Below are 27,549 nucleotides of genomic sequence, written 5' to 3' on the forward strand. Positions count from 1 at the left end.
GCTTACTGCAATGTAGTACTAGTAGTAGTGAGTGATACATTTTTACTGCAGTATAGTACTAGTAGTAGGGAGTGATAGATTCTTACTGCAGTGTAGTACTAGTTGTAAGAAGTGATAGATGCTTACTGCAGTGTAGTACTAGTAGTAGGGAGTGTTAAATGCTTACTGCAGTGTAGTACTAGTAGTTATGAGTGATAGATGCTTACTGCAGTGTAGTACTAGTAGTAATGAGTGATAGATTCTTACTGCAGTGTAGTACTAGTAGTAGTGAGTGATAGATGATTTCTGCAGTGTAGTACTAGCAGTATTGAGTGACAGATTCTTACTGAAGTGAAGTACTAGTAGTAGGGAGTGATAAATGCTTACTGCAGTGTAGTACTAGTAGTAATGAGTGATAGATGCTTACTGCAGTGTAGTACTAGTAGTATTGAGTGATAGATTCTTACTGCAGTGTAGTACTAGTAGTAGTGAGTGATAGATGATTGCTGCAGTGTAGTACTAGTAGTAGGGAGTGACAGATTCTTACTGCAGTGTAGTCCTAGTAGTAGGGAGGGATACATGGTTACTGCAGTGTAGTACTAGTAGTAGGGAGTGATAGATGCTTACTGCAGTGTAGTACTAGTAGTAATGAGTGATTGATTCTTACTGCAGTGTAGTACTAGTAGTAGGGAGTGATAAATGCTTACTGCAGTATAGTACTAGTAGTAACGAGTGATAGATTCTTACTGCAGTGTAGTACTAGTAGTAATGAGTGATAGATGCTTACTGCAGTGTAGTACTAGTAGTGGGGAGTGATAGAAGCTTAGTGCAGAGTAGTACTAGTAGTAGGGAGTGATAAATGCTTACTGCAGTATAGTACTAGTAGTAACGAGTGATAGATTCTTACTGCAGTGTAGTACTAGTAGTAATGAGTGATAGATGCTTACTGCAATGTAGTACTAGTAGTAGTGAGTGATAAATTTTTACTGCAGTGTAGTACTAGTAGTAGGGAGTGATAGATTCTTACTGCAGTGTAGTACTAGTAGTAGGGAGTGATAGATGCTTACTGCAGTGTAGTACTAGTAGTAGGGAGTGATAAATGCTTACTGCAGTGTAGTACTAGTAGTAATGAGTGATAGATGCTTACTGCAGTGTAGTACTAGTAGTAGGGAGGGATACATGCTTACTGCAGTGTAGTACTAGTAGTAGTGAGTGATAGATGCTTACTGCAGTGAAGTGCTAGTAGAGGTGAGTGATAGATGCTTACTGCAGTGAAGTACTAGTAGTAATGAGTGATAGAAGCTTACTGCAGTGTAGTACTAGTAGTAGGGAGTGATAGAAGCTTAGTGCAGAGTAGTACTAGTAGTAGGGAGTGATAAATGCTTACTGCAGTGTAGTACTAGTAGTAATGAGTGATAGATTCTTACTGCAGTGTAGTACTAGTAGTAATGAGTGATAGATTCTTACTGCAGTGTAGTACTAGTAGTAATGAGTGATAGATTCTTACTGCAGTGTAGTACTAGTAGTAGTGAGTGATAGATGATTGCTGCAGTGTAGTACTAGTAGTAGGGAGTGACAGATTCTTACTGCAGTGTAGTACTAGTAGTAGGGAGGGATACATGCTTACTGCAGTGTAGTACTAGTAGTAGGGAGTGACAGATGCTTACTACAGGCAGTGTAGTACTAGTAGTATGGAGTGATAGATGCTTACTGCAGTGTAGTACTAGTAGTAATGAGTGATAGATGCTTACTGCAGTGAAGTACTAGTAGAGGTGAGTGATAGATGCTTACTGCAGTGAAGTACTAGTAGTATTGAGTGATAGAAGCTTACTGCAGTGTAGTACTAGTAGTAGGGAGTGATAGAAGCTTAGTGCAGAGTAGTACTAGTAGTAGTGAGTGATAGATGATTGCTGCAGTGTAGTACTAGTAGTAGGGAGTGACAGATTCTTACTGCAGTGTAGTACTAGTAGTAGGGAGGGATACATACTTACTGCAGCGTAGTACTAGTAGTAGGGAGTGATAGATTTTTACTGCAGTGTAGTACTAGTAGTAGTGAGTGATAGATGCTTACTGCAGTGAAGTACTAGTAGAGGTGAGTGATAGATGCTTACTGCAGTGTAGTACTAGTAGTAGGGAGTGAAAGATTCTTACTGCAGTGTAGTACTAGTAGTAGGGAGTGAAAGATTCTTACTGCAGTGTAGTACTAGTAGTAGGGAGTGATAGATGCTTACTGCAGTGTAGTACTAGTAGTAGGGAGTGATAAATGCTTACTGCAGTGTAGTACTAGTAGTAATGAGTGATAGATGCTTACTGCAGTGTAGTACTAGTAGTAGGGAGGGATACATGCTTACTGCAGTGTAGTACTAGTAGTAGGGAGTGATAGATGCTTACTGCAGTGAAGTACTAGTAGAGGTGAGTGATAGATGCTTACTGCAGTGAAGTACTAGTAGTAATGAGTGATAGAAGCTTACTGCAGTGTAGTACTAGTAGTAGGGAGTGATAGAAGCTTAGTGCAGAGTAGTACTAGTAGTAGGGAGTGATAGATGCTTACTGCAATGTAGTACTAGTAGTAGTGAGTGATAGATTCTTACTGCAGTGTAGTACTAGTAGTAGTGATTGATAGATGATTGCTGCAGTGTAGTACTAGTAGTAGGGAGTGACAGATTCTTACTGCAGTGTAGTACTAGTAGTAGGGAGGGATACATGCTTACTGCAGTGTATTACTAGTAGTAGTGAGTGATAGATGCTTACTGCAGTGAAGTACTAGTAGAGGTGAGTGATAGATGCTTACTGCAGTGAAGTACTAGTAGTAATGAGTGATAGAAGCTTACTGCAGTGTAGTACTAGTAGTAGGGAGTGATAGAAGCTTAGTGCAGAGTAGTACTAGTAGTAGGGAGTGATAAATGCTTACTGCAGTGTAGTACTAGTAGTAATGAGTGATAGATTCTTACTGCAGTGTAGTACTAGTAGTAATGAGTGATAGATTCTTACTGCAGTGTAGTACTAGTAGTAGTGAGTGATAGATGATTGCTGCAGTGTAGTACTAGTAGTAGGGAGTGACAGATTCTTACTGCAGTGTAATACTAGCAGTAGGGAGGGATACATGCTTACTGCAGTGTAGTACTAGTAGTAGGGAGTGACAGATGCTTACTACAGGCAGTGTAGTACTAGTAGTATGGAGTGATAGATGCTTACTGCAGTGAAGTACTAGTAGTAATGAGTGATAGATGCTTACTGCAATGTAGTACTAGTAGTAGTGAGTGATATATTCTTACTGCAGTGTAGTACTAGTAGTAGTGAGTGATAGATGATTGCTGCAGTGTAGTACTAGTAGTAGGGAGTGACAGATTCTTACTGCAGTGTAGTACTAGTAGTAGGGAGTGATAGATGCTTACTGCAGTGTAGTACTAGTAGTAGTGAGTGATAGATGCTTACTGCAGTGAAGTACTAGTAGAGGTGAGTGATAGATGCTTACTGCAGTGAAGTACTAGTAGTAATGAGTGATAGATGCTTACTGCAGTGTAGTACTAGTAGTAGGGAGTGATAGAAGCTTAGTGCAGAGTAGTACTAGTAGTAATGAGTGATAGATTCTTACTGCAGTGTAGTACTAGTAGTAATGAGTGATAGATTCTTACTGCAATGTAGTACTAGTAGTAGTGAGTGATAGATGATTGCTGCAGTGTAGTACTAGTAGTAGGGAGTGACAGATTCTTACTGCAGTGTAGTACTAGTAGTAGGGAGGGATACATGCTTACTGCAGTGTAGTACCAGTAGTAGGGAGTGACAGATGCTTACTACAGTCAGTGTAGTACTAGTAGTAGTGAGTGATATATACTGCAGTGTTGTTCTAGTAGTAATGAGTGATAGATGCTTACTGCAGTGTAGTACCAGTAGTTGTGAGTGATAGATGATTACTGCAGTGTAGTACTAGTAGTGGTGAGTGATAGATGCTTACTGCAGTGTAGTACTAGTAGTTGTGAGTGATAGATGATTACTGCAGTGTAGTTCTAGTAGTGAGTGATAGATGATTACTGCAGTGGAGTTCTAGTAGTGGTGAGTGATAGATGATTACTGCAGTGTAGTTCTAGTAGTGGTGAGTGATAGATGATTACTGCAGTGTAGTACTAGTAGTGGTGAGTGATAGATGCTTACTGCAGTGTAGTATTAGTAGTAGTGAGTGATAGATACTTTCTGCAGTGTAGTAGTAGTAGTAATGAGTGATAGATGCTTACTGCAGTGTAGTACTAGTAGTTGTGAGTGATAGATGCTTACTGCAGTGTAGTACTAGTAGTTGTGAGTGATAGATTACTGCAGTGTAGTACTAGTAGTGGTGAGTGATAGATGCTTACTGCAGTGTAGTACTAGTAGTGGTGAGTGATAGATGCTTACTGCAGTGTAGTACTAGTAGTTGTGAGTGATAGATGCTTACTGCAGTGTAGTACTAGTAGTTGTGAGTGATAGATTACTGCAGTGTAGTACTAGTAGTGGTGAGTGATAGATGCTTACTGCAGTGTAGTACTAGTAGTGGTGAGTGATAGATGCTTACTGCAGTGTAGTACTAGTAGTGGTGAGTGATAGATGCTTACTGCAGTGTAGTACTAGTAGTGGTGAGTGATAGATGCTTACTGCAGTGTAGTACTAGTAGTGGTGAGTGATAGATGCTTACTGCAGTGTAGTACTAGTAGTAATGAGTGATAGATGCTTACTGCAGTGTAGTACTAGTAGTGGTGAGTGATAGATGCTTACTGCAGTGTAGTACTAGTAGTGGTGAGTGATAGATGCTTACTGCAGTGTAGTACTAGTAGTTGTGAGTGATAGATGATTACTGCAGTGTAGTACTAGTAGTGGTGAGTGATAGATGCTTACTGCAGTGTAGTACTAGTAGTGGTGAGTGATAGATGCTTACTGCAGTGTAGTACTAGTAGTGGTGAGTGATAGATGCTTACTGCAGTGTAGTACTAGTAGTGGTGAGTGATAGATGCTTACTGCAGTGTAGTACTAGTAGTGGTGAGTGATAGATGATTACTGCAGTGTAGTACTAGTAGTGGTGAGTGATAGATGCTTACTGCAGTGTAGTACTAGTAGTGGTGAGTGATAGATGATTACTGCAGTGTAGTACTAGTAGTGGTGAGTGATAGATGCTTACTGCAGTGTAGTACTAGTAGTGGTGAGTGATAGATGATTACTGCAGTGTAGTACTAGTAGTGGTGAGTGATAGATGCTTACTGCAGTGAAGTGCTAGTAGTAATGAGTGATAGATGCTTACTGCAGTGTAGTACTAGTAGTAGGGAGTGATAGATGCTTACTGCAGTGTAGTACTAGTAGTGGTGAGTGATAGATGCTTACTGCAGTGTAGTACTAGTAGTGGTGAGTGATAGATGCTTACTGCAGTGTAGTACTAGTAGTGGTGAGTGATAGATGATTACTGCAGTGTAGTACTAGTAGTGGTGAGTGATAGATGCTTACTGCAGTGTAGTACTAGTAGTAATGAGTGATAGATGCTTACTGCAGTGTAGTACTAGTAGTGGTGAGTGATAGATGCTTACTGCAGTGTAATGTTATGAAGGCTTTGCCCTTGCTGGGTCACATGATCAGGAGCAGGCACAGCTCAGACAGCAGACACAGAGCACTCCACATTGTGCTGGGAGGAGGTAGCACTGCAGGGACCAGGCTGCTGCTGCCACACTCACACTCTCACACTTGTTATTTCCATCAACTTTTCCTGCTTCTTTTTGCTCTCTTATCTTTGCTCCTGAGGATTCTATGATTTTCCTATTGACAGTATCAGCATGCAATAATACAGAGCATGCACCTGATTCTATGGGAAAGGACAAAACTCCAGCAGAAGAAAACCAGATGTGAATGGAAACATTGAAGGTTTTTTTTCTCTCTCATTGCACATAGGACAGTACAGGAGACAGGATACTGCATTTCTTCCAGGAAGGAGGGAGTTATTCTCCTGGATCTCAGCACTAATCTAGCACAGTCTGCCAGGTCATCTGGACCCGAGGAACAGTCCTTGATTTTAAACATGAGCTGCAGACAGAGGGGATAGTCTGGATGGTTTATGCCCTTCACACTGAGGATAAGTGTGTTGTCTCACTCTGGCTGGCACAGACTGGCACTATTCCTATGCATGGCACTGACACAGCCTTTTGGAGGGTCTTTTGGATTGCGAGGATGCCAGTGAGAAGGTGCAGAGGTGATCGAGGCATGGGATGCTGCTGCCGGTCACTGCCTCTGCTGCTGGTGCTGCTCTGCCTGGGCACTTGCTGCAGAGCTCAGGTGCACAATCTCAGCCTGGCAGTGGATGAAGGTCTGCCACCAGGAACCTTGGTAGGAGACATCCGGGCTGGACTGCCAGAAGGAAGCCCAGGTGTAGGCTTCTTCCTATCGGAGGAGGATGGGGAGTCTCCAGTACTCAGAGACTTTCACATTGACACTGAGACTGGCATTGTGAGGACATTAAGAATTCTGGACAGAGAGAGAAGACAACGCTACAGCTTTGTGGCAGCCACTTTACTAGGCGATGTTGTCCAAGTAGAGATCAAGGTGCAAGATGTTAATGACCACTCACCCACCTTTCCTGTGGAATCGCTGAGACTGCAAGTATCTGAGCTGACACCACCTGGCACCACCTTCAGGCTACCTGCAGCCAGGGACCTAGACACTGGGGAGTATGGACTCAGGGGTTACACTCTGATTAGGGGCAGCCAAGGAAGTGCCTTCACCCTCAGGTATGGGGAGAGCAGGTCTTCTCTGGGAGCTGGGAAGGAGGTTGCAGTTTTGGAGCAGGCAGAAAAGAATGCAGGGGTGCAGGATCAAAAGGCTGATAGGCATAGGCCAGCTGCCCAGGAATGGCAAGAACATGATAAGTTTGGACAGGACAATGTATATGTTCATGTAGATGTCTCAGACTTTATAAATGAGACTAGTGAAGGGTTACAAGCAGAACTCAAAGGGACATTGGTAGCAATTAAGTCTTATAGTGAATTGGGTATGATGGGACAAAGTGAGAAATCAAGTGCAGAAGGTCCAGAACATAAAGATGCTGAGCATGAGTATGCAGAAAGCATGTCCATTGTTACAGATACAAACGAGGATCACCATGAGTATACATCAGTGAGCCATGGTCCTAATGCACAAGAGGGGTATCTGTATGATTGGTCTGCAGGGGAAAATAGTGACCGCTCAGACTCTCATGAAAAGCTACAATCATATTCTAATTTTCATCCCCTGGATCTTGTGTTAGTGCACTGGTTAGATAGGGAGGAGCTTGACAGGTATCAGCTGGAAGTTGAGGCTTTTGATGGTGGGTATCCACGAAGAACTGGAAGACTTTTAGTGGATATCACAGTGTTGGATGCAAATGACAACCCCCCAACTTTTGATCATCCAGAATATAAGGGATGGGCTTGGGAAAATGCTCCAGTAGGTACACCAATTTGCACAGTTCATGCAACTGACCCAGATTTAGGTAGCAACGGGGAGGTGAAGTACACCCTACGGTCTGATGAGGGCTACTTTTTTGTTGAAGAAAGCAGTGGCATTGTAAAAGTTAATCGACCCTTGGACAGAGAGCAAAAGGCTTTTCATCAGCTTGTGGTACAAGCCAAAGATGGAGGATCACAACCTGAAGTGTCAAGCGTCCTTGTATTAATAAAGGTTCTTGATGTTAATGATAACAAACCCCAAATACAAATTACATTACTTACTGACAGTGGGCACCCAGAAATATCTGAGGGAGCCAGGGTTGGAGAGTATCTCGCAAGAATTTCTGTATCTGACCCTGATTTAGAGCTTCAGGATGATTCTTTGGAGACTAAAGGTCAGGATAGAGGTGAACAAGAATATTCTACTCTATACAGTGATGCCCTGGAAAATAGTGATGGCATAAGACAGTCATTACTTAATACAACACCTAATACTATTAAGGAGCAAAGAAAACTATATGGGAATATAATGGGGGTACAGCAAAATGTTGACTTTGGACACATAGGTGCTCCACAGCAGGTGTCTCTGAGCTTAGAAGGTTCTGAAGGCACTTTTTCTCTGCGTTCTGTTGCTCCTCAAATATATTTTTTGTGTGTTGAAGCACCCCTGGATCGTGAGCAGAAGGATTTATATGAGCTGAAATTGCTTGCTCAAGATTCTGGCTCTCCTCCTTTACACACACTTAAAACACTACTTGTTGCTGTCACTGATCTGAATGATGAGGCCCCTGTTTTTACTCACCCTGAAGGATACCAGGTCACAGTTTCAGAAGCTGCATCTGCTGGTACTGCTGTGCTGACCCTAAATGCCCAGGACTTGGATGATAATGGCCCAAATTCTAGGATCACCTATATCCTCCAGGACAGTGTCATGTCTTCAGCCTTCATGTTAGACCCACTTACAGGGGTTCTGAGCATTAACAAAACACTTGACTTTGAGACAGAAACAGCATTGAACTTATTTGTTGTGGCTACTGACCATGGTAGTCCTCCACTGTCTGCCACTTGTCCGGTGACTATAGTTATTGAGGACGTCAATGACAATGAACCCGTCTTCTTGCAGCAATTCTATAATGTAACCCTGCAGGAACACTCCGCCATAGGACTCTGCTTCCTTCAGGTAAGAATGAACTAGAATAACGTTTCATGTGACATATATGTTTAACTTCTCCCTGTTGAGTTAGTCCTGTTTTTACATTGATCTTCTTAGATTTAACACTTTTGCACTTTATCACAACATCTTCTTTCTCTAGCTGTCCTCCATTGAGAGGGACTGCCCACTGGTCCCATAAGGCCAGACTGGACAGGCATTTCATTGCATACAAGTTATATTCAAGCTTTTTTGTAGATTAAAAAACTGTATCTGTCAGCGTGTATAGAGCAAGAGACGAACAGACTGATATATATTTGGAGAGAATAGATTTACTGTAACTTGTAAATCATTTCGACTCACAATGTGCCATCTTATTAGTGAATGATTGACAGTTGTCGAATAACATTCACAGAGGAAAGGAAGCCACGTAGTAAAGGTGTTGATCATGATTATATATTAATTCACTCTATTAGGTTAGGGAAAACATTTTATTCTGCATAGAATTATTAAAATATACTCCAGTGTCCAGATATTACTATCCATACTTGTTATAGCACCTTTTACTAGTAGTCATTGTGGTTCTGAGATTAAGTCCATTCTAGTGTGCTGATTCCTACTGACTTGCTTATTCTTTAGGGTACGCTCACACAAACATATGAATCGGACGAGTGCAATGCGAAAAAATCTCTCACTGCACTTGGACCAGTGTTATTCAGCTGATGGTCAGATTCTGGATGAGAGAAAAGTCGCAGCATTCTGTTATTGTCAGTGAGAGACATATTACTCGCACCCATACAAGTCTATGGGTGCGAGTTAAACATCAGACTGCACTCGGGTGACATCCAAGTGCAGTGCGATAATCGCATCAGCTGACAATGGAGGAGATGGGGAGAGTAATCCCTCCTTCTCCTCCGCAGCTGTGATCTGATCACAGGATCGGATCACAGTTGCATGATACTCGGCTCACGCTGGCAGAATTGCGGGAGCTGAGGGTCATTAGCATATCGCATCTGATGCACTCGCATTGGATGCCATACCATTGTGTGAATCCAGCCTTCGAAGGAATAACTCAGTGGCCGGGGAACAAGAGGATCTGGATGGTGAGATTGAGGTACTGGCTGTGTGTGACCTAAAACACAAGACACTTTAGGAGAACATTTGATTTAAAAACAACTTCTAGGGGCACCCGAAAATAAGCCCTACACTGAAAATAAGCCCTACACTGAAAATAAGCCCTAGCAGGAAATTTCTGCCTTTTTGGAGTATGCTTAAAATATAAACCCAAGCCCTAGTTGCAGTTCAATTATGAAGTGTCCAGTCAGCTAAACATGTTACAAAATGCAGCAGGACACTTCATTAAAGAGAGAAGCCACCCCCAAAAGAGAGAAGACACCACCAAACGAGAGAATATAGCCCCAAAAGAGAGGAGATAAACCCCTAAAAATGCAGACAGCCCCCCAAAAAATTGCACTCACCAGACCACAAACAACTACAGCTGGTAAGTACTGATGGTGGATGGGCTTGCGCACAGAGAACTGCGTCACTGTCAGGTCCCTTGCCGTTCCGCTCACACACATCAGGTCACCGTATCACTTAGCTCTCACTAACTCTACGTAAGTGATACTGCTTCTGGCCAGCAGAGGGAGTGACAACTGTAGAATGCAGGGGAAGTGACCGCGCTGTGGAACACAGGGGAAGTGACCACGCTGTGCAACACAGGGGAAGTGACCGCGCTGTGGAACACAGGGGAAGTGACCACGCTGTGGAACACAGGGGAAGTGACCATGCTGTGCAACACAGGGGAAGTGACCGCGCTGTGGAACACAGGGGAAGTGACCACGCTGTGGAACGCAGGGAAAGTGACCACGCTGTGGAACACAGAGGGACCGGTGAGCGACACAGTATAGTATGTGAGAGCAGCCAATTCACTTGCCAACTCTACATGTCCGGAGTCTGGTAAGTGCGATGTGCCTGGGGGGTGTCTGCCTTTTTTGGGGGTAAACTTAGCAGTACATAGGGGGTAAATTTAGCAGTAAATAGGGAATAGCTGTGTAGCCCTAAAAATAGGCCCTAGCCCAAAAATAAACTCTAGCACATTGTTCAAAGTAAAAAATAATACAACACCCTGTCTTATTTTAAGGGAAACCCAGTAACAGCAATATTTAGACCCTGAACATTTTTTAAAGTAATTGTGATTGATAAATGTTTATATTTTGTAATATTTAAGAGCAAAAATTAATATTTGTGTGACTGCCCCTTTAAATCGCTCCACTTTCTTGACTCATAGTGGACATGTTACATTGTAATAAATGGTTTCTCACAGGATCTATATCACTCTACTCCAGATTTTTAACATTCTGCCTTCATATATAATTTGTAATTAAACTTTAGGGTTAAATATTCAATATAATTTGAAATGTATTCATTTAAATTTCTGCTCTGTATATTATGCCAGCATCTCTCATGGGTGACTAGCATGCATTCACACTGGCCAATTATCACCGATGACGTTCATAGGAGCACTTGTGTCCCAAACATCAAGCAGTGAAGACCAAGCACCTGATGAAAGCACAAAATGCTCGATTGTAGGGTGAAAAGATTTTTAAGCTTGCTTAAAAATCATCATTCTTGGCAGCATATCATTGCGTGAACATGTGCTATTGAGAAGTAGAATGATCTAGTACTGATCATTCAGCGCAAATTGGAATTGCTCTCTGCCTATCTGAATAGACTATTAAAGGGAATCTGTCACCAGGTTTTTGCTCAACCATCTGAGAGCAGCATAATGTAGAGACAGAGACCTTGATTCCAGCGATGTGTCACTTACTGAGCTGTTTGCTGTCATTTTGATAAAAATCTATGTTTTCTCTGCTGCAGATCTAGCAGTTATACATGAATATGCTGGACTCCCTTGCAGCATGCCAGGTAGTCCTCTAATGATAATCTCCTGCTGATTAATCAGTGATTTTATCACAACTACACTAAGCAGCCCAGTAAGTGACACATCACTAGAATCAAGATCTCTGCCCCTACATTATGCTGCTCTCAGATTAGGTGGCAAAAATTTGGTAAAAAATTCCCTTTACATGAGCACTGATTGGCAAATATGCAGGCGTTCAGCAATCATTTAATGATCACCATCAGCTAGTGTAAGCCCACTATTACACTATTTCTATCTTAAAGGGAATCTGTCATCATGTTTTTGCTACCTAATCTTCTACTAACTAACCTAAGCTTAGTGTAGGCAAAAAGATCCTGAATCCAACGATGTATCACTTAGATTACTGGGTGCAGCCGTTCTGACACAATCAGAATATTTAGATTTAGACATCTAGCAGAGCTGAGAGTTCTGTCCTGCCCACACCAGGCTGTCTATAGAGATTGTACATTGCTAGTGAGGTGTCAATCAGAGGAGGGGGCATGTTAGGGGTGATTCACACACAGCGAGATCGCTGCTGAGATCGCTGCTGAGTCACGGTTTTTGTGACGCAGCAGTGACCTCATTAGCGATCTCGCTGTCTGTGACACTGAGCAGTGATCTGGCCCCTGCTGCGAGATCGCTTCTCGTTACACACAGCCCTGGTTCGTTTTTTTATTGTTGCTTTCCCGCTGATAAGCACACATCGCTGTGTGTGACAGCGAGAGAGCAACAATCCTGAATGTGCAGGGAGCAGGAGCCGGCATCTGGCAGCTGCGGTAAGCTGTAACCATGGTAAACATTGGGTAACCAAGGTGGTTACCCGATATTTACCTTCGTTACCAGCCTCCGCCGCTCTCACGCTGCCAGTGCCGGCTCCTGCTCTCTGTACATGTAGCTGCAGTACACATCGGGTAATTAACCCGATGTGTACTGTAGGTAGGAGTGCAGGGAGCCAGCGCTAAGCAGTGTGCGCGGCTCCCTGCTCTCTGCACATGTAGGGACGTTATGATCGCTGCTGCTTGTGCTGTGTTTGACAGCCAAGCATCGATCACAACAGCGACTTACTAGGTCGCTGTTACGTCACACAAAATGGTGACGTAACAGCGACGTCGTTATCGCTGTCGCTATGTGTGAACCCAGCTTTAGACTGCTGTGCATGTGATATTGTAGTCCAAGCAATGAGAAGTCCTGCTGTGTCCTGCTGCTTAAACAAACATAGCAAATAAGCAACAGATGGGACCTTGCCAAGACAGGCATTTCTGAATTCCATTTTTTAACCCATGCAGCATGCTGCCTTCAGATTACATAGCAAAAACCTGCTGACATTCCCTTTAAGTATGAAATACTGTGTCTGTATTATGCACTGATAAAGTATTTGAAGATGGCATCAGTAAATATGAGAGACTCAGCATATCTTAGCATACGTTGAAGGACAATCCCTGCTGATTGTCCTGCTCTAATCGCAGGTAAATCAGTCTTATGTCACACTGGCTATGCTTTTATTTAAGACTGCAGCTTTGAAAAGGTGCTGCGACAACATTGGAGCTAAAAGGTCTGATAAATCTCTTTTACAGATTAATATTTCACTTTACCGACAGCTTGAAAAAAAACAATTCTCGGAAAAACATATCCTGTGAAGTTGTTCTCATTGGAAGCTATCAATTATGTTGTTAGATGCTGGGGTATTGTTTTTTATTACTGTTTGTTGTTTGGCTTTAGAATCCACATTTTGTTGGGCTATTGAATTAAAATGTCTTATTTTAGAGGTGACTTATATATCCCATTTACTCACAGGAGAATTTATCGAAATTTTTACCATTAATATTTTATCTAATACTACGTAGCTAAGAGGTTGTCTCACCTTCGTAAACAGGTCACACTGCAAAGTGCTTGTAATAAACTACTGAGAGAAATATTTATTAAAAATCCTCTCCTCTCATAAGAAATGGAGGTTTTTGTAATTTCATGGTTTACAACTCATTTCCTAGGTTACCAAAATTTGGACCCCCTCGGGGTACAGGATAATTAGGCTGACACATGGCTCTTTCCCTCAGCACCCAGCTTTCCCATACTCCGATATCCATCTTTCCCTTAGCACCCAGCTTTCCATGTTCTGATATCCATCTTGTCCTCAGCACCCAGTTTTCCAATGCTCTGCTATACATCTTTCCCTCAGCACCCAGCTTGCCCTTGATATCAGAGCATGCGAAAGCTGTATAGCAAAACATGGAACATTTGAGTACTGAGAGAAAGATGTATAATAGAGCATGGGAAAGTTAGGTGCTGAAGACAAGATGGATATCATAATATGGGAAACATGGGTGCTGAGGGATATCAAAGCATGGTAAAGCTGGATGCTGAGTTAAAGATGTACAATAGAGCATGAGAAAGCTGGGTGCTGAGGGAAAGAGCCTCATTCTCTCAGCATCCAACTTTCCCATCCCAAGCTTGTATTTGTCTCCCCCATCCTGGTATATAGCCACATCCTTTATTTTTTTCTTGCTGTACATTATAGTTGTATAAATAACATTATAGTAAAGTTAGAGGAAAGAAAAAGCCAGCACACCACAGCTTCTCAGTCTGGCATTGATCACGATGCACGAATGGAGACGCCCAGGCTAGGGCTAGTAGATCCAGGAGAAACAAAATCCAGCAAGCTTAGGCATTAACAGATGCATTCCTATATTCAATCATGCAGCCACCATATAGTAGTATGCAGCCCTTATATTCCACCATATAGTATTATGCAGCCCCCATATAGTAGTATACAGTCCTTACATTTTTCCATATAGTAGTATGCAGCCCCAACATTCCACCATATAGTAGTAGGCAGCCCCTATATTCTACCATATAGTATAATGCAGCCCCCATATTCCTTCATATAGTAGCATGCAGCCCCCTTATTGTTTAATGCACCCCCATAGTCTCTGGACACCGTGATTAAATACATACTCATTTTTCCTTGTTCCCCCACTCAGTTCTCCTCAGCATGTCAATATAAACAGAGAAGTACTCCGGCACTCGTAAATACCCCCAAAAAATCAGAGAAAAACAGAAGTATTCTTGTCTTGATTTTTATTCAATATTATTGTTGTAACAAAGTCCGAAAAACATTTTTTGACGTTTCGGCTCCTGGCCTTTATCAAAATTGGACCATCGGAGTATAAATCATAAACAAATAATCAATAAACAAATAGCAGTACATATGATTAATTTTATCACATGACAATATGATAACATGTCCTCAGCATGTCCACTGTACTGCCACTCTGCACATATCAGCAGAGTGGCACGCAGTAGTGAAGCCATCGTGCTCCGCTGTGCTGAAACATCAAAGCGCCACATACATAGCGGGAAAATGATGAGGAAGTGCTCCACTCCCTCTCTTATGAGCATCTGCAATCCTCCACTCTGCGCCCTTGGGGAGAGGGGCGGCACTTAAAGAGTGTATCTAGGATTAAAAAAAAATCTCTTCTTCCAGGAAACAGTGCAATGAGCTGTTCTAAACTGTACCTTCAGCCCCATTTTGAAATCTAATACCGCAGATAACCCATTGACATGAGTGTGCGGTTTTTAGAAAAGCTGTCCCTTACTTTCAATCCTAATGAGACTCATAAAACTTTAAAAAGTTTTTTTTGTACAGTGTAGCCCCTAAAACACTTAGTAGATTACTGAATGTTGGTTACTGAGACAACCAATAGCTCAAACGACAAAAGTATAAAGAATATACGTGAGCGCAAGAGTTTCTGTCTAGCTCCTAAACTGCTATGCATGCACTTATAGAGGCTCTTTGCGTTTCTGCAGTGTCTATTGATTGGTTAATAGCGGTCTCGGGCACTGATGTACAGAACCTTTAATACACAACAACGTATAAAAAAACTTGTCAAAGTTTGGTTACACTTTAACTCAATGTAATGATGCCTGTCTCAATGACCTGTTATATTGTAGGTAGGGATTTCAATATGGAGCCCCTGAAAGCTTGCCCATTATTGAGCGAAGAACTGGTTTCTAATTATGAAGCACTTTCACTTAACACAGTCATAAACAGTTACATACGGTACAGTCCAAAAGTTTGGACACACCTTCTCATTCAAAGAGTTTTCTTTATTTTCATGACTCTGAAAATTGTAGATTCACATTGAAGGCATCAAAACTATGAATTACCACATGTGGAATGAAACACTTAACAAAAAAGTGTGAAACAACTGAAAATATCTTATATTCTAGGTTCTTCAAAGTAGCCACCTTTTGCTTTGATTCCTGCTTTGCACACTCTTGGCATTCTCTTGATGAGCTTCAAGAGGTAGTCACCGGAAATGCTTTTCACTGCACAGGTGTGCCCTGTCAGGTTTAATAAGTGGGATTTCTTGCCTTATAAATGGGGTTGGGACCATCAGTTGTGTTGTGCAGAAGTCTAGTGGATACACAGCTGATAGTCCTACTGAATAGACTGTTAGCTGCTTTTTTCTTGCCATAATACAAATTCTAAGTAAAGAAAAACGATTGGCCATCATTACTTTAAGAAATAAAGGTCAGTCAGTCCGAAAAAATTGGGAAAAGTTTGAAAGTGTCCCCAAGTGCAGTGGCAAAAAACAATCAAATGCTACAAAGAAATTGGCTCACATGAGGACTGCCCCAGGAAAGGAAGACCAAGAGTCACCTCTGCTGTGGAGGATAAATTTATCCAAGTCACCAGCCTCAGAAATCGCAGGTTAACAGCAGCTCAGATTAGAGACCAGGTCAATGCCACACAGAGTTCTAATAGCAGACACATCTCTAGAACAACTGTTAAGAGGAGACTGTGCAGCAGGCCTTCATGGTAAAATAGCTGCTAGAAAACCACTGCTAAAGACCGGCAACAAGAAGAAGAGACTTGTTTGGGCTAAAGAACACAAGGAATGGACATTAGACCAGTGGAAATCTGTGCTTTGGTCTGATGAGTCCAAATTTGAGATCTTTGGATCCAACCACCGTGTCTTTGTGTGAAACAGCAAAGGTGAATGGATGGACTCTACATGCCTGGTTCCCACCGTGAAGCATGGAGGAGGAGGTGTGATGGCGTGGGGGTGCTTTGCTGGTGACACTGTTGGGAAGTTATTCAAAATTGAAGGCATACTGAACCAGCATGGCTACCACAGCATCATATATTTTTCAACAGGACAATGACCCCAAACACACCTCCAAGCTGTGTAAGGGCTATTTGACTAAGAAGGAGAGTGATGGGGTGCTACGCCAGATGACTTGGACTCCACAGTCACCAGACCTGAACCCAAACGAGATGGTTTGGGGTGAGCTGGACAGCAGAGTGAAGGCAAAAGGGCCAGCAAGTGCTAAGCATCTCTGGGAACTCCTTCAAGACTGTTGGAACACCATTTTCAGTGACTACCTCTTGAACCTCATCAAGAGAATGCCAAGAGTGTGCAAAGCAGTAATCAAAGCAAAAGGTGGCTACTTTGAAGAACTTAGAATATAAGACATATTTTCAGTTGTTTCACACTTTTTTGTTAAGTAATTCATTCCACATGTGTTAATTTATAGATTTGATGCCTTCAATGTGAATCTACAGTTTTCAGAGTCATGAAAATAAAGAAAACTCTCTGAATGAGAAGGTCTGTCCTAACTTTTGGTCTGTACTGTATATTTATACATTCACAAACAAATAAAATAAAATATATATTTATGTCTGACATAGATGAAAGACACACTATAACAAACACACAGAGCTGAACTCTAAGGCCGGCGTCACACGGGACGATCTATCGTGCGATCGCACGAGCGATTGTACCCGCCCCCGTCATTTGTGTGTCACAGGCAATTAGTTGCCCATGGTGCACAAAGTCGTTAGCCCCCTGTCATACGCACTTACCTCCTGGACGACGTCGCTGTGGGCGGCGACCATCCTCTTCCTGAAGGGGGTGGGACGTTCGGCGTCACAGCGACGTCACACAGCGGCCGGCCAATAGAAGCGGAGCGGCGGAGATGAGCGGGACCTAACATCCTGCCCACCTCCTTCCTTCCGCATTGCCAGCGGGACGCAGGTAAGCTGTGTTCGTCGTTCCCGGGGTGTCACACGGAGAGATGTGTGCTGCCTCGGGAACGATGAACAACCGTAGCACAGAAGGAGGACCGACATTTTGAAAATGAACGACGTGTCAACGAGCAACGATAAGGTGAGTATTTTTGCTCGTTCACAGTCGTTCGGAGATGTTACACGGTACGATATGTCTAACGATGCCGGATGTGCGTCACTAACAACGTGACCCCGATGACATATCGTCTGATATATCGTACCGTGTGACGCCGGCATAAGATCTAAGAGTTTTTCTATGTGCACAAAAGGACTTTTTCTCTCAAATACTTTGCACAAATTTGTCTAAATCTGTGACAGTGAGCATTTCTCCTTTGCCGAGATAATCCATCCACCTTACAGGTGTGGTATATCAAGATGCTGAGTAGACAGCATGATTATTGCACAGGTGTGCCTTAGGGGTACTTTACACGCTGCAACATTGCTAGGGGGAGGTGCGTTCGGCGTCACCGCGATGTCACCGTGAGGTCACTAAGCGGCTGGCCAATAGAAGCAGAGGGTCGGAGATGAGCAGGACATACTATCCCGCCCACCTCCTTCCTTCTGCATTGCCACTGGATGCAGGTAAGGAGATGTTTGTCATTCCTGCGGCTTCACACACAGTGATGTGTGGTGCTGCAGGAATGACAAACATCGTATCTGCAGCAGTAACGACATTATGGAAATGAATGATGTGACACAGATCAGCAATTTTTGTCACTTTTGCGCTCGTTCATCGTCGCAGGTAGGATTTACACGTTGCGATGTCGCTACCGACGCCGGATGTGCGTCACTAACGATGTGACCCCGACGATATATCGGCCGCGATGTCGCAACGTGTAAAGCCCGCCTTAGGCTGGCCACAATAAAAGTCCACTCTAAACTGTGCAGTTTTATCACACAGCACAAAGCCACAGAGTTTAGAGGGAGCATGCAATTAGCATGTTGACTTCCGGAATGTTCATTTCTCTACCAAAAGCCGTTTTAGAGAATTTGTCAGTACATCCAACTAACCTCACAACCGCAAACCACGTGTAACTGCTCCAGCTCTGGATCTCTACATCCAGCATCTTCACCTCCAAGATCTTCTGAGACCAGCCACCTGGCCAACTGCGACAACAATTGGTTTGTATAACAAATAATTTCTGTATAAACTGTCAGAAACGTTCTCAGGGAATCTCATCTGCATGCTCGTCGTCCTCATCGGAGTCTCAAACTGACTGCACTTCGATTTGAGTGAGCAAATCCTCACATTCAATGGTGTCTTGTACATTGGAGAGTTGTTCTCTTCACAGATGAATCTTGGTTTTCACTGTACAGTATAAATGGCAGGCTGTGTGTATGACATTGTGTGGGTGAGGGGTTTGCTGATGTCAACATTGTGAATCGAGTAGCCCATGGTGTCGATTGGGTTACTGTATAGGCAGGCATATGTTATGGACAATGAACATAGGGGCATTTTATTGATGCCATTTTGAATGCACAGAGATACTGTGTTGAGATTCTGAGGCCCATTGTTGTGGCATTTATGCACGTCCATCACCTCATGTTGCAGCACGATAATGCATGGCCCTATGTTGCAAGGACCTGTACATGGAAGCTGAAAACATCCCAGTTCTTTAATGGCCATCATACTCACTGGACATGTCATTCATTGATTATGTTTTGGATGCTCTGGATCGGCCTATACAACAGTGTATTCAAGTTCGTGCCTAATATCCAGCAACTTTGCACAGCCATGGAAGAGGAGTGGACCAACATCCCACAGGCCACAATCAACAACCTGATCAACTCTATGTGAAAGAGATTTGTTGCACTGCGTGAGCGAAATGGTTATCACACCAGATACTGACTGATTTTCTGACACCCCCTGGACCCAGCTAATACTCTAAGGTCCTGTGCCCACGCTGCGTATTTTGATGCGTATTTTGACGCAGATTTTCAGAAATCTGCAGCAAAATCTGCATGTCCATTGAGTCTATGAGAATTCAGAAGTGCTGTGCCCATGTTGAGTATTTTTCCCTTGTGCATTTTGTGCAGATTTCTTTTTCTCTGCACCAAATCTGCGCCAAATATGCAAGGGAAAAAAGCAACATGGGCACAGCACTTCTGAATGCATGCATTTTTATATATATATATATATATATATACACAGTGTGTCCACCCATATCCTGTCCACCGGCATTAACTTGAGAACGGCAGCTATAGGAATAGAAGTGGTGTCTAGGTATAGTAAAGTAGCCATGCGCTACACAATGAAACCACCTATAGAGCAACCTGGTGGAAAACAACTGAGTTAGCATTTTTTATCTCGAAAACGGAACAAGATAGAGAAAAAAAGTGAATTAAAAAATTGTAGGGCATCATCAATTCAATATAAATCGACACCTTGCATACAGAAATGCTATGATTAGAATGTGCAAAACTCACAAGGCTGCGGATGTGAAGCGATACCTCATGGAGACCTTCCTACAAGTCATTGGGTATGGTGGCTGCGTGGAGTGGCCTCCACGCTCACCTGACCTGACCCCATTGGACTTCTTTCTGTGAGGTCACATCAAACAGCAGGTGTTTGCGACCCCTCCACCAACATTGCAGGACCTACGACGACGTATCACAGATACTTGTGCAAACGTGTCACCTACCATATTGAACAACGTGCAGCAAGATACAGTATGCTGTCCAGAGTCCAGATGTGCATTGCAGCTGACGGTGGCCATTTTGAGCATCAAAGTTAAATGAGCGCCATATGCGTGACCAGCATTCAATGTTTTCGGGGGTCATGGGTTTCATATCATAGCATTTCTGTATGCAAGGTGTCGATCCGTATTGAATTGATAATGCCCTACAATTTTTTAATTCACTTTTTTTCTCTATCTCGTTCCGTTTTCGAGATAAAAATGCTAACTCCGTTGTTTTCCACCAGGTGACGCTATAGGTGGTTTCATTGTGTAGCGCATGGCTACTTTACTATACCTAGACACCACTTCTATGCCTATAGCTGCCGCCGTTCCAAAGTTAATGGCGGTGGACAGGATATGGGTTGACACACTGTATACAGTGGGGAAAAAAGTATTTAGTCAGTCACCAATTGTGCAAGTTCTCCCACTTAAAAAGATGAGAGAGGCCTGTAATTGACATCATAGGTAGACCATGACTACAAGAGACAAAATGAGAAAACAAAGCCAGAAAATCACCTTGTCTGACTTGGCAATTTTTTTTTTGCAAATTATGGTGGAAAATAAGTATTTGGTCAATAACAAAAGTTCATCTCAATATTTTGTTATATATCCTTTGTTGACAATGACAGAGGTCAAACGTTTTCTGTAAGTCTTGTCAAGGTTGGCACACACTGTTGGTAGTATGTTGGCCCATTTCTCCATGCAGATCTCCTCTAGAGCAGTGATGTTTTGGACCTGTTGCTGAGCAACACAGACTCTCAACTCCCTCCAAATGTTTTCTATGGGGTTGAGATTTGGAGACTGGCTAGGCCACTCCAGAACCTTCATTTGTTTTTTACGAAGTCACTCCTTCATTGCCCTGGCTGTGTGCTTGGGATAATTATCATTCTGAAGGACCCAGCCACGTTTCATTTTTAATACTTTAATGCCCTTGGTGATGGAAGAAGGTTTGCACTCAAAATCGCACTACACATGACCCCATTCATTCTTTTATGTACATGGATCAGTCGTCCTGGTCCCTTTGCAGAGAAACAGCCCCAAAGCATGATGTTGCCACCCCCATGCTTCACAGCAGGTATGGTGTTCTTTGGATGCAACTCATCATTTTGTCTTTTCCAAACAAGACGAGTTGTATTTCTATCATACAGTTCTACTTTGGTTTCATCAGACCATATGACATTCTCTCAATATTTTCTGGATAATCCAAATGCTCTCTAGAAAAACTTCAGATGGGCCACGACATATTCTGGCTTAAGCAGGGGAACAAATTTGTCACTGAAGGATCTGAGTCCCTGGTGGCGTAGTGTGTTACTGATGGTAGCCTTTGTTACGGTGGTCCCAGCTCTATGTTGGTCATTCACTAGGTCCCCTTGTGTGGTTATGGGATTTTTGCTCACCGTTCTTGTGATCATTTTGACCCCACGAGGTGAGATCTTGCGTGGAGCCCCAGATCAAGGGAGGTTATCAGTGCAGCGGTCTTGTATGTCTTCAATTTTTTTATTATTGCTCCCACAGTTGATTTGATCACACCAAGTTGCTTGCCGATTGCAGATTCAGTCTTCCCAGCCTGGTGCAGGGGTGAAATTTTGTTTCTGGTGTCCTTCGACAGCTCTTTGGTCTTCACCATAGTGGAGTTTGGAGTGTGACTGTTTGAGGTTGTGGACAGGTGTCTTTTATACTGATACAAAGTTCAAACAGGTGCCATTACTACAGGTAATGAGTGGAGGACAGGTCTATGTTACAGGTCTGTGAGAGGCAGAAATCTTGCATGTTTTTAGGTGACTAAATACTTATTTTCTATACACAGGAAGGGAGAGAGAGACATATGATGGTGCAGCACCTATAACTATGGGTCTCTAAGCATTTTAGGATAGTTTATGACCTTATTATGGCACCTGTTGGTAATTTTTTCAGACATTCCAGTATATAGCAAAAGCAAGCTAATCAGAATAATTTCATTGTCTTTTCTGGTAATTATACATGAAGCAATTTACAACCCAAACATCTCATCTTGCACACCTCACTTAGGAGGTCATTAGATATCAACACAGTGGTTTAAACCACATGCAATTCTATTTATTAAAAGTTTTAGAACACTTCTTTATGCTGACCTCTCAATCAATATGTTAAAACCATAAAAGATATCAAATGTCAGAGTCAACAGGGAATAGCAGATTCTTCCCTCCATGTGCACTGTAGTTTTGACCTTCTGTTCAGTTCTGTGGCATATGGCAAAGTGTTAGAGACAGAGCATCTGGATGTCTTCTGACTCTTAATTGCAGAAAGCTTTTTATTTTTTTTTTTTTTTTTTACTATTGTAAAGAACGTTTTCCCTGTTCTTCTAATGTTTATGGTTTCTACCTCATACATGTCAAAGATTTCACTTTTTAAATCATTTTTATAATTAAATTACTTTCCCAATCTATTATCAATTATGTAATAATATGCGGTACGTTACTCAATTAACATTCAGTGTACAGAATTTACAGAGGCATAAAAAAGGATTTCCCACCCCCCAATTTCTTTAAAACTGACGGGCAAGGCATTCTTCTTCAAGATTTTCTAATTGGTAAAGATTCTAGAATTTAGCAGTACATAAAAAATTCCATATCTGAAACCACATGACAAGAGTAAAATTGGAGCAAAAATTTGCCAAGATTCTGGACTGTTGGGAAATAACGCACTAAAATAATATGGTAAATTAGCTTAGGATTTTGTACTTCAAAATGTATTGTATGTTCATATGTGGGCAAAATTAGTGTACAGTTATAATCTATATTACTATTTGAGTAAATACATTGCTTTAGATATTTCCATAAGTCCTGAGTTTTAACGTACTTTGTAGCCAAGAGCTGCATTCATAACTCTATTGGTTATTGGAAACAGTCAATCAGGTTGTCAGGAAACTTGGCCCCAATAGCTGATCTCCTGTAATAAGACGTGGGAATGGATGTTCTCTGAAGTCAGCTATAGAATACATATAAATGCAATTTCTAGACAATGACGTTGCGCTGTGAAATATGCAGAATTATAAATGCATGTCTGATCTATAATATACTGTGTGCAGAATTATTAGGCAAGTTGTATTTATGAGGATTTTTTTATTATTGATCAACAACTATGCTCTCAATCAACCCAAAAGACTCATAAATATCAAAGCTTAATATTTTTGGAAGTTGGAGTGTTTTTTTTTTTTTTAGATTTGGCTATATTAGGAGGATATTTGTTTGTGCAGGTAACTATTAAGGCCCCGTCACACTAAGCAACATCGCTAGCAACATCGCTGCTAACGAACAACTTTTGTGACGTTGCTAGCGATGTTGCTGTGTGTGACATCCAGCAACAACCTGGCCCCTGCTGTGAGGTCGTTGGTTGTTGCTGAATGTCCTGGGCCATTTTTTAGTTGTTGCTGTCCTGCTGTGAAGCACAGATCGCTGTGTGTGACAGCGAGACAGCAACAACTAAATGTGCAGGCAGCAGGAGCCGGCTTCTGCAGAGGCTGGTAACCAATGTAAACATCGGGTAACCAAGAAGCCCTGTCCTTGGTTACCCGATATTTACCTTTGATACCAGCCTCCCCCGCTCTCACTGCCTGTGCTGCCGGCTCCTGCTCTGTGCACATGTAGCTAGCTGCAGGACACATCGGGTTAATTAACCTGATGTGTGCTGTAAGTAGGAGAGCAGGGAGCCAGCGCTCAGTGTGCGCTGCTCCCTGCTCTGTGCACATTTAGCTGCAGCACACATCAGGTAATTAACCCGATGTGTGCTGTAGCTAGGAGAGCAAGGAGCTGGGGGCTGGTCACTGGTTGCTGGTGAGCTCACCAGCAACTCGTGTAGCCACGCTCCAGCGATCCCTGCCAGGTCAGGTTGCTGGTGGGATCGCTGGAGCGTCGCAGTGTGACAGCTCACCAGCAACCTCCTAGCAACTTACCAGCGATCCCTATCGTTGTTGGGATCGCTGGTAAGTTGCTTAGTGTGACGGTACCTTTACTGTGCAGAATTATTAGCAACTTAATAAAAACCAAATATATTCCCATCTCACTTGTTTATTTTCACCAGGTAAACCAATATAACTGCACAAAATTTAGAAATAAACATTTCTGACATGCAAAAACAAAACCCCCAAAAAATAGTGACCAATATAGCCACCTTTCTTTATGATGACACTCAACAGCCTACCATCCATAGATTCTGTCAGTTGCTTGATCTGTTTACGATCAACATTGTGTGCAGCAGCCACCACAGCCTCCCAGACACTGTTCCGAGAGGTGTACTGTTTTCCCTCCCTGTAGATCTTACATTTTATGGGGGGACCACAGGTTCTCTATGGGGTTCATATCAGAAGAACAAGGGGGCCATGACATTATTTTTTCATCGTTTAGACCTTTACTGGCCTGTCATGCTGTGGAGTAGTTGGATTCATGTGATGGAGCATTGTCCTGCATGAAAATCATGTTTTTCTTGAACGATACCGACTTCTTCCTGTACCGCTGCTTGAAGAAGTTGTCTTTCAGAAACTGGCAGCAGGTCTGGAAGTTTAGATTCACTCCATCCCTAACCCGTAAAAGTCCCATAAGTTCATCTTTGATGATACCAGCCCATACCAGTACCTCAACTCCACCTTGCTGGCGTCTGAGTCAAAGTGGAGCTCTCTGTCCTTTACGGATCCAGCCTCTGGCCCATCCATCTGGCCCATCAATAGTCACTCTCATTTCATCAGTCCATAAAACCTTTGAAAAATCAGTCTTAAGATATTTCTTGGCCCAGTCTTGCTGTTTTATCTTATGTTTTTTGTTCAAAGGTGGTCGTTTTACAGCCTTCCTTACCTTGGCCATGTCCCTGAGTATGGCACACCTTGTGCTTTTTGATACTCCAGTAACTTTGCAGCTCTGAAATATGGCCAAACTGGTGGCAAATGGCATCTTGGCAGCTTCACGCTTGATTTTTCTCAATTCATGGGCAGTTATTTTGTGCCTTTTTTGCCCAACACGCTTCTTGCGACCCCGTTGGCTATTTGCAATGAAACGCTTGATTGTTCACTGATCACGCTTCAAAAGTTTTTCAATTTCAAGACTTCTGTATCCCTCTGGAAGACATCTCACAATTTTGGACTTTTCAGAGCCCGTCAAATCTCTCTTCTGACTCATTTTGCCAAAGGAAAGGAAGTTGCCTAATAATTAAGCACACCTTATATAGGGTGTTTCTGTCATTACACCACACCCCTCCTCATTACAGAGATGCACATCACCTGATTTACTTAATTGGTAGTTGGCTCTCAAGCCTATACAGCTTGGAGTAGGACAACATGTATAAAAAGTATCATGTGATCAGAATACTCATTTGCCTAATAATTCTGCACACTGTGTACAGGCTGTCCCCATAGGTCTCCTTAGTAGCCCCAAATGATGGTATTTTTCTATAAATGAATTAATTCAATTAAGCTAATTATGTCTATCCAGTCAAAAAAGTAAAGACATTGCAAAATCAAGACTTTATTTTAACCTACATGGCTTAATTGACTCCCAGTGGATAGGGCTTAAAGGGGTATTCCCATGTCCAAGATCCTATCCCAAAATGTAGTGGGTGTAATAAATAATAATATTAGCACCTACCTTCAATTAGAAATGTAGTATACTTTTCCTGATATAGCCACATCTCTTATGTATCTCATCTCAAGGACAGTCAAGCTTAGTTATCCATGGTTATGACCACTACCAACTACTAACTGTCCCTATATGCAATGTTGTAATCATGTATGCCTAAGGTCCTGCAATGCCCTTAACATGAGGTTAGCAACATAGTGAATCTGGAGAACTGTACTACATTTCTAATTGGAGGTATTTTCTAACAATATTAATATTATTATTATTACACCCACTACATTTTGGGATAGGATCTTGGAGATGGGAATAACACCTTAAAGGGACGTTCCCTGTCCTCAGAGACACCAAGTACGCCATATACAGTGGGAATAAAGTGTTGAGAGATTGATATGACTGTTGCGTCTTCACCTCCTTCACTGGATAGGTCTAATTAGCATAATAGAAATTAAACATAATTTTTTACTAAAATGACACATTGTCTTGGAAGAACATCTGTTGAGATCTGATGAACAGAACTGTCAAATATTCGGGTGCTTTCGTGGAAGCAAATCCTTCTGACAGCTTCCCTTTATCCAGCGGGTGCGGTTGTTGCTTGTGCATTTGGCATATGATATGTTTCCTTTGCCTGTACCATTTATTTTTCACACGGCAATACAGGACCATTATGTCTCTTTTATAATATCATGTTGCATGGATATATTTAATCATTGCATTGTTCATAGTGGTCATTTCTGTTTAAAGTTCCAAAGTTTAAAGGTGCTCAGACACACACAATTAGGAAAATGACGGTTTAACCCACCAGTGCCATGTTCAGGGGAAAATAGATTGGGCATGTTGGATTTGAACATGTCTTATCCTTTGTTCCTATATGAGATAAGCCTTTTTCTGAGTTTTCTGCTTATTTATTTGCGTTTTTAATTGCACTATTCTATGTCCTGTTGTGTATAAATATGTGACTCTTCAGATTTTGTGTTATACCATGCCTGATGAAGAGACCTGAGTAGTCTGGAAAGCTTGCTATTTACTACCATCTTTTCAGTTAGCCATTAAAATGTTTCAAACACTGAGGACTCTCAGTTCTTTTAAACAAACTTTTTTTTTATCTCTACTGGCTAACACGGTACAAAGATATATTTTACCTGCTTATTTCCTTCTTTCAACAGAAAATATGTGCACACTGGGCATACATGTGTTCATGGAGAAATCAGGTGGGAGCTCTCAGTCGAATGAGCAATTGGCCAACTACTGTCAAAATGTGTGGGCAGCTTTATACTGATATCACTATAAGCAAGAAAGTAATTTGTGCACTACAAGATGCAGACACAGGCCGATATCCTTGTGCGGATTAGGGAAATATAATAGCATTGAGGGTAGTGAGATTAAACTATTTATTTCCTGCCATCCAAGAAATGCTGTGCGGTAAATTAAAGAGGTTGGTCACTACTTTAACAGTGATGACCTTTCCTTAAGATAAGTCATCAACGCCTGATCGGCCGGGGTATGACACCCAGCACCCCTGTCAATCAATCTGTTTTCGGTGACGACAATGGTAGCAGGCAGCCAGAAATGCTGAGTTCTGGAGCTGCCCCATCAACTGATAGCAGCTACAGTTGGGTACTGCACATCTACCTCCCATTCAAATGAATATAATAGGCACATGTGCAGACCCGGCCGCGTCCACTATCAATTGATGGGGCAGCTCCAGAACTGAGC

General features: G+C 42.3%; 1 protein-coding gene across 1 annotated transcript in view; it reads left to right on the forward strand.

Annotated features, from left to right (window-relative positions):
• The first annotated feature begins 5,653 nt into the window (after window positions 1-5,653).
• DCHS2 (dachsous cadherin-related 2) overlaps window positions 5,654-27,549 on the forward strand; it is a 439,992-nt gene continuing 418,096 nt past the window's right edge. Inside the window, exon 1 of the mRNA XM_075347710.1 lies at window positions 5,654-8,592. Coding sequence (XP_075203825.1) covers window positions 6,040-8,592 — 2,553 coding nt within the window. The 5' untranslated portion in view covers window positions 5,654-6,039. The remainder of the gene's footprint in view (window positions 8,593-27,549) is intronic.

Source organism: Anomaloglossus baeobatrachus, chromosome 1 (assembly GCF_048569485.1).
Source record: "Anomaloglossus baeobatrachus isolate aAnoBae1 chromosome 1, aAnoBae1.hap1, whole genome shotgun sequence".
In the NCBI taxonomy this organism is placed as follows: Eukaryota; Metazoa; Chordata; class Amphibia; order Anura; family Aromobatidae; genus Anomaloglossus; species Anomaloglossus baeobatrachus.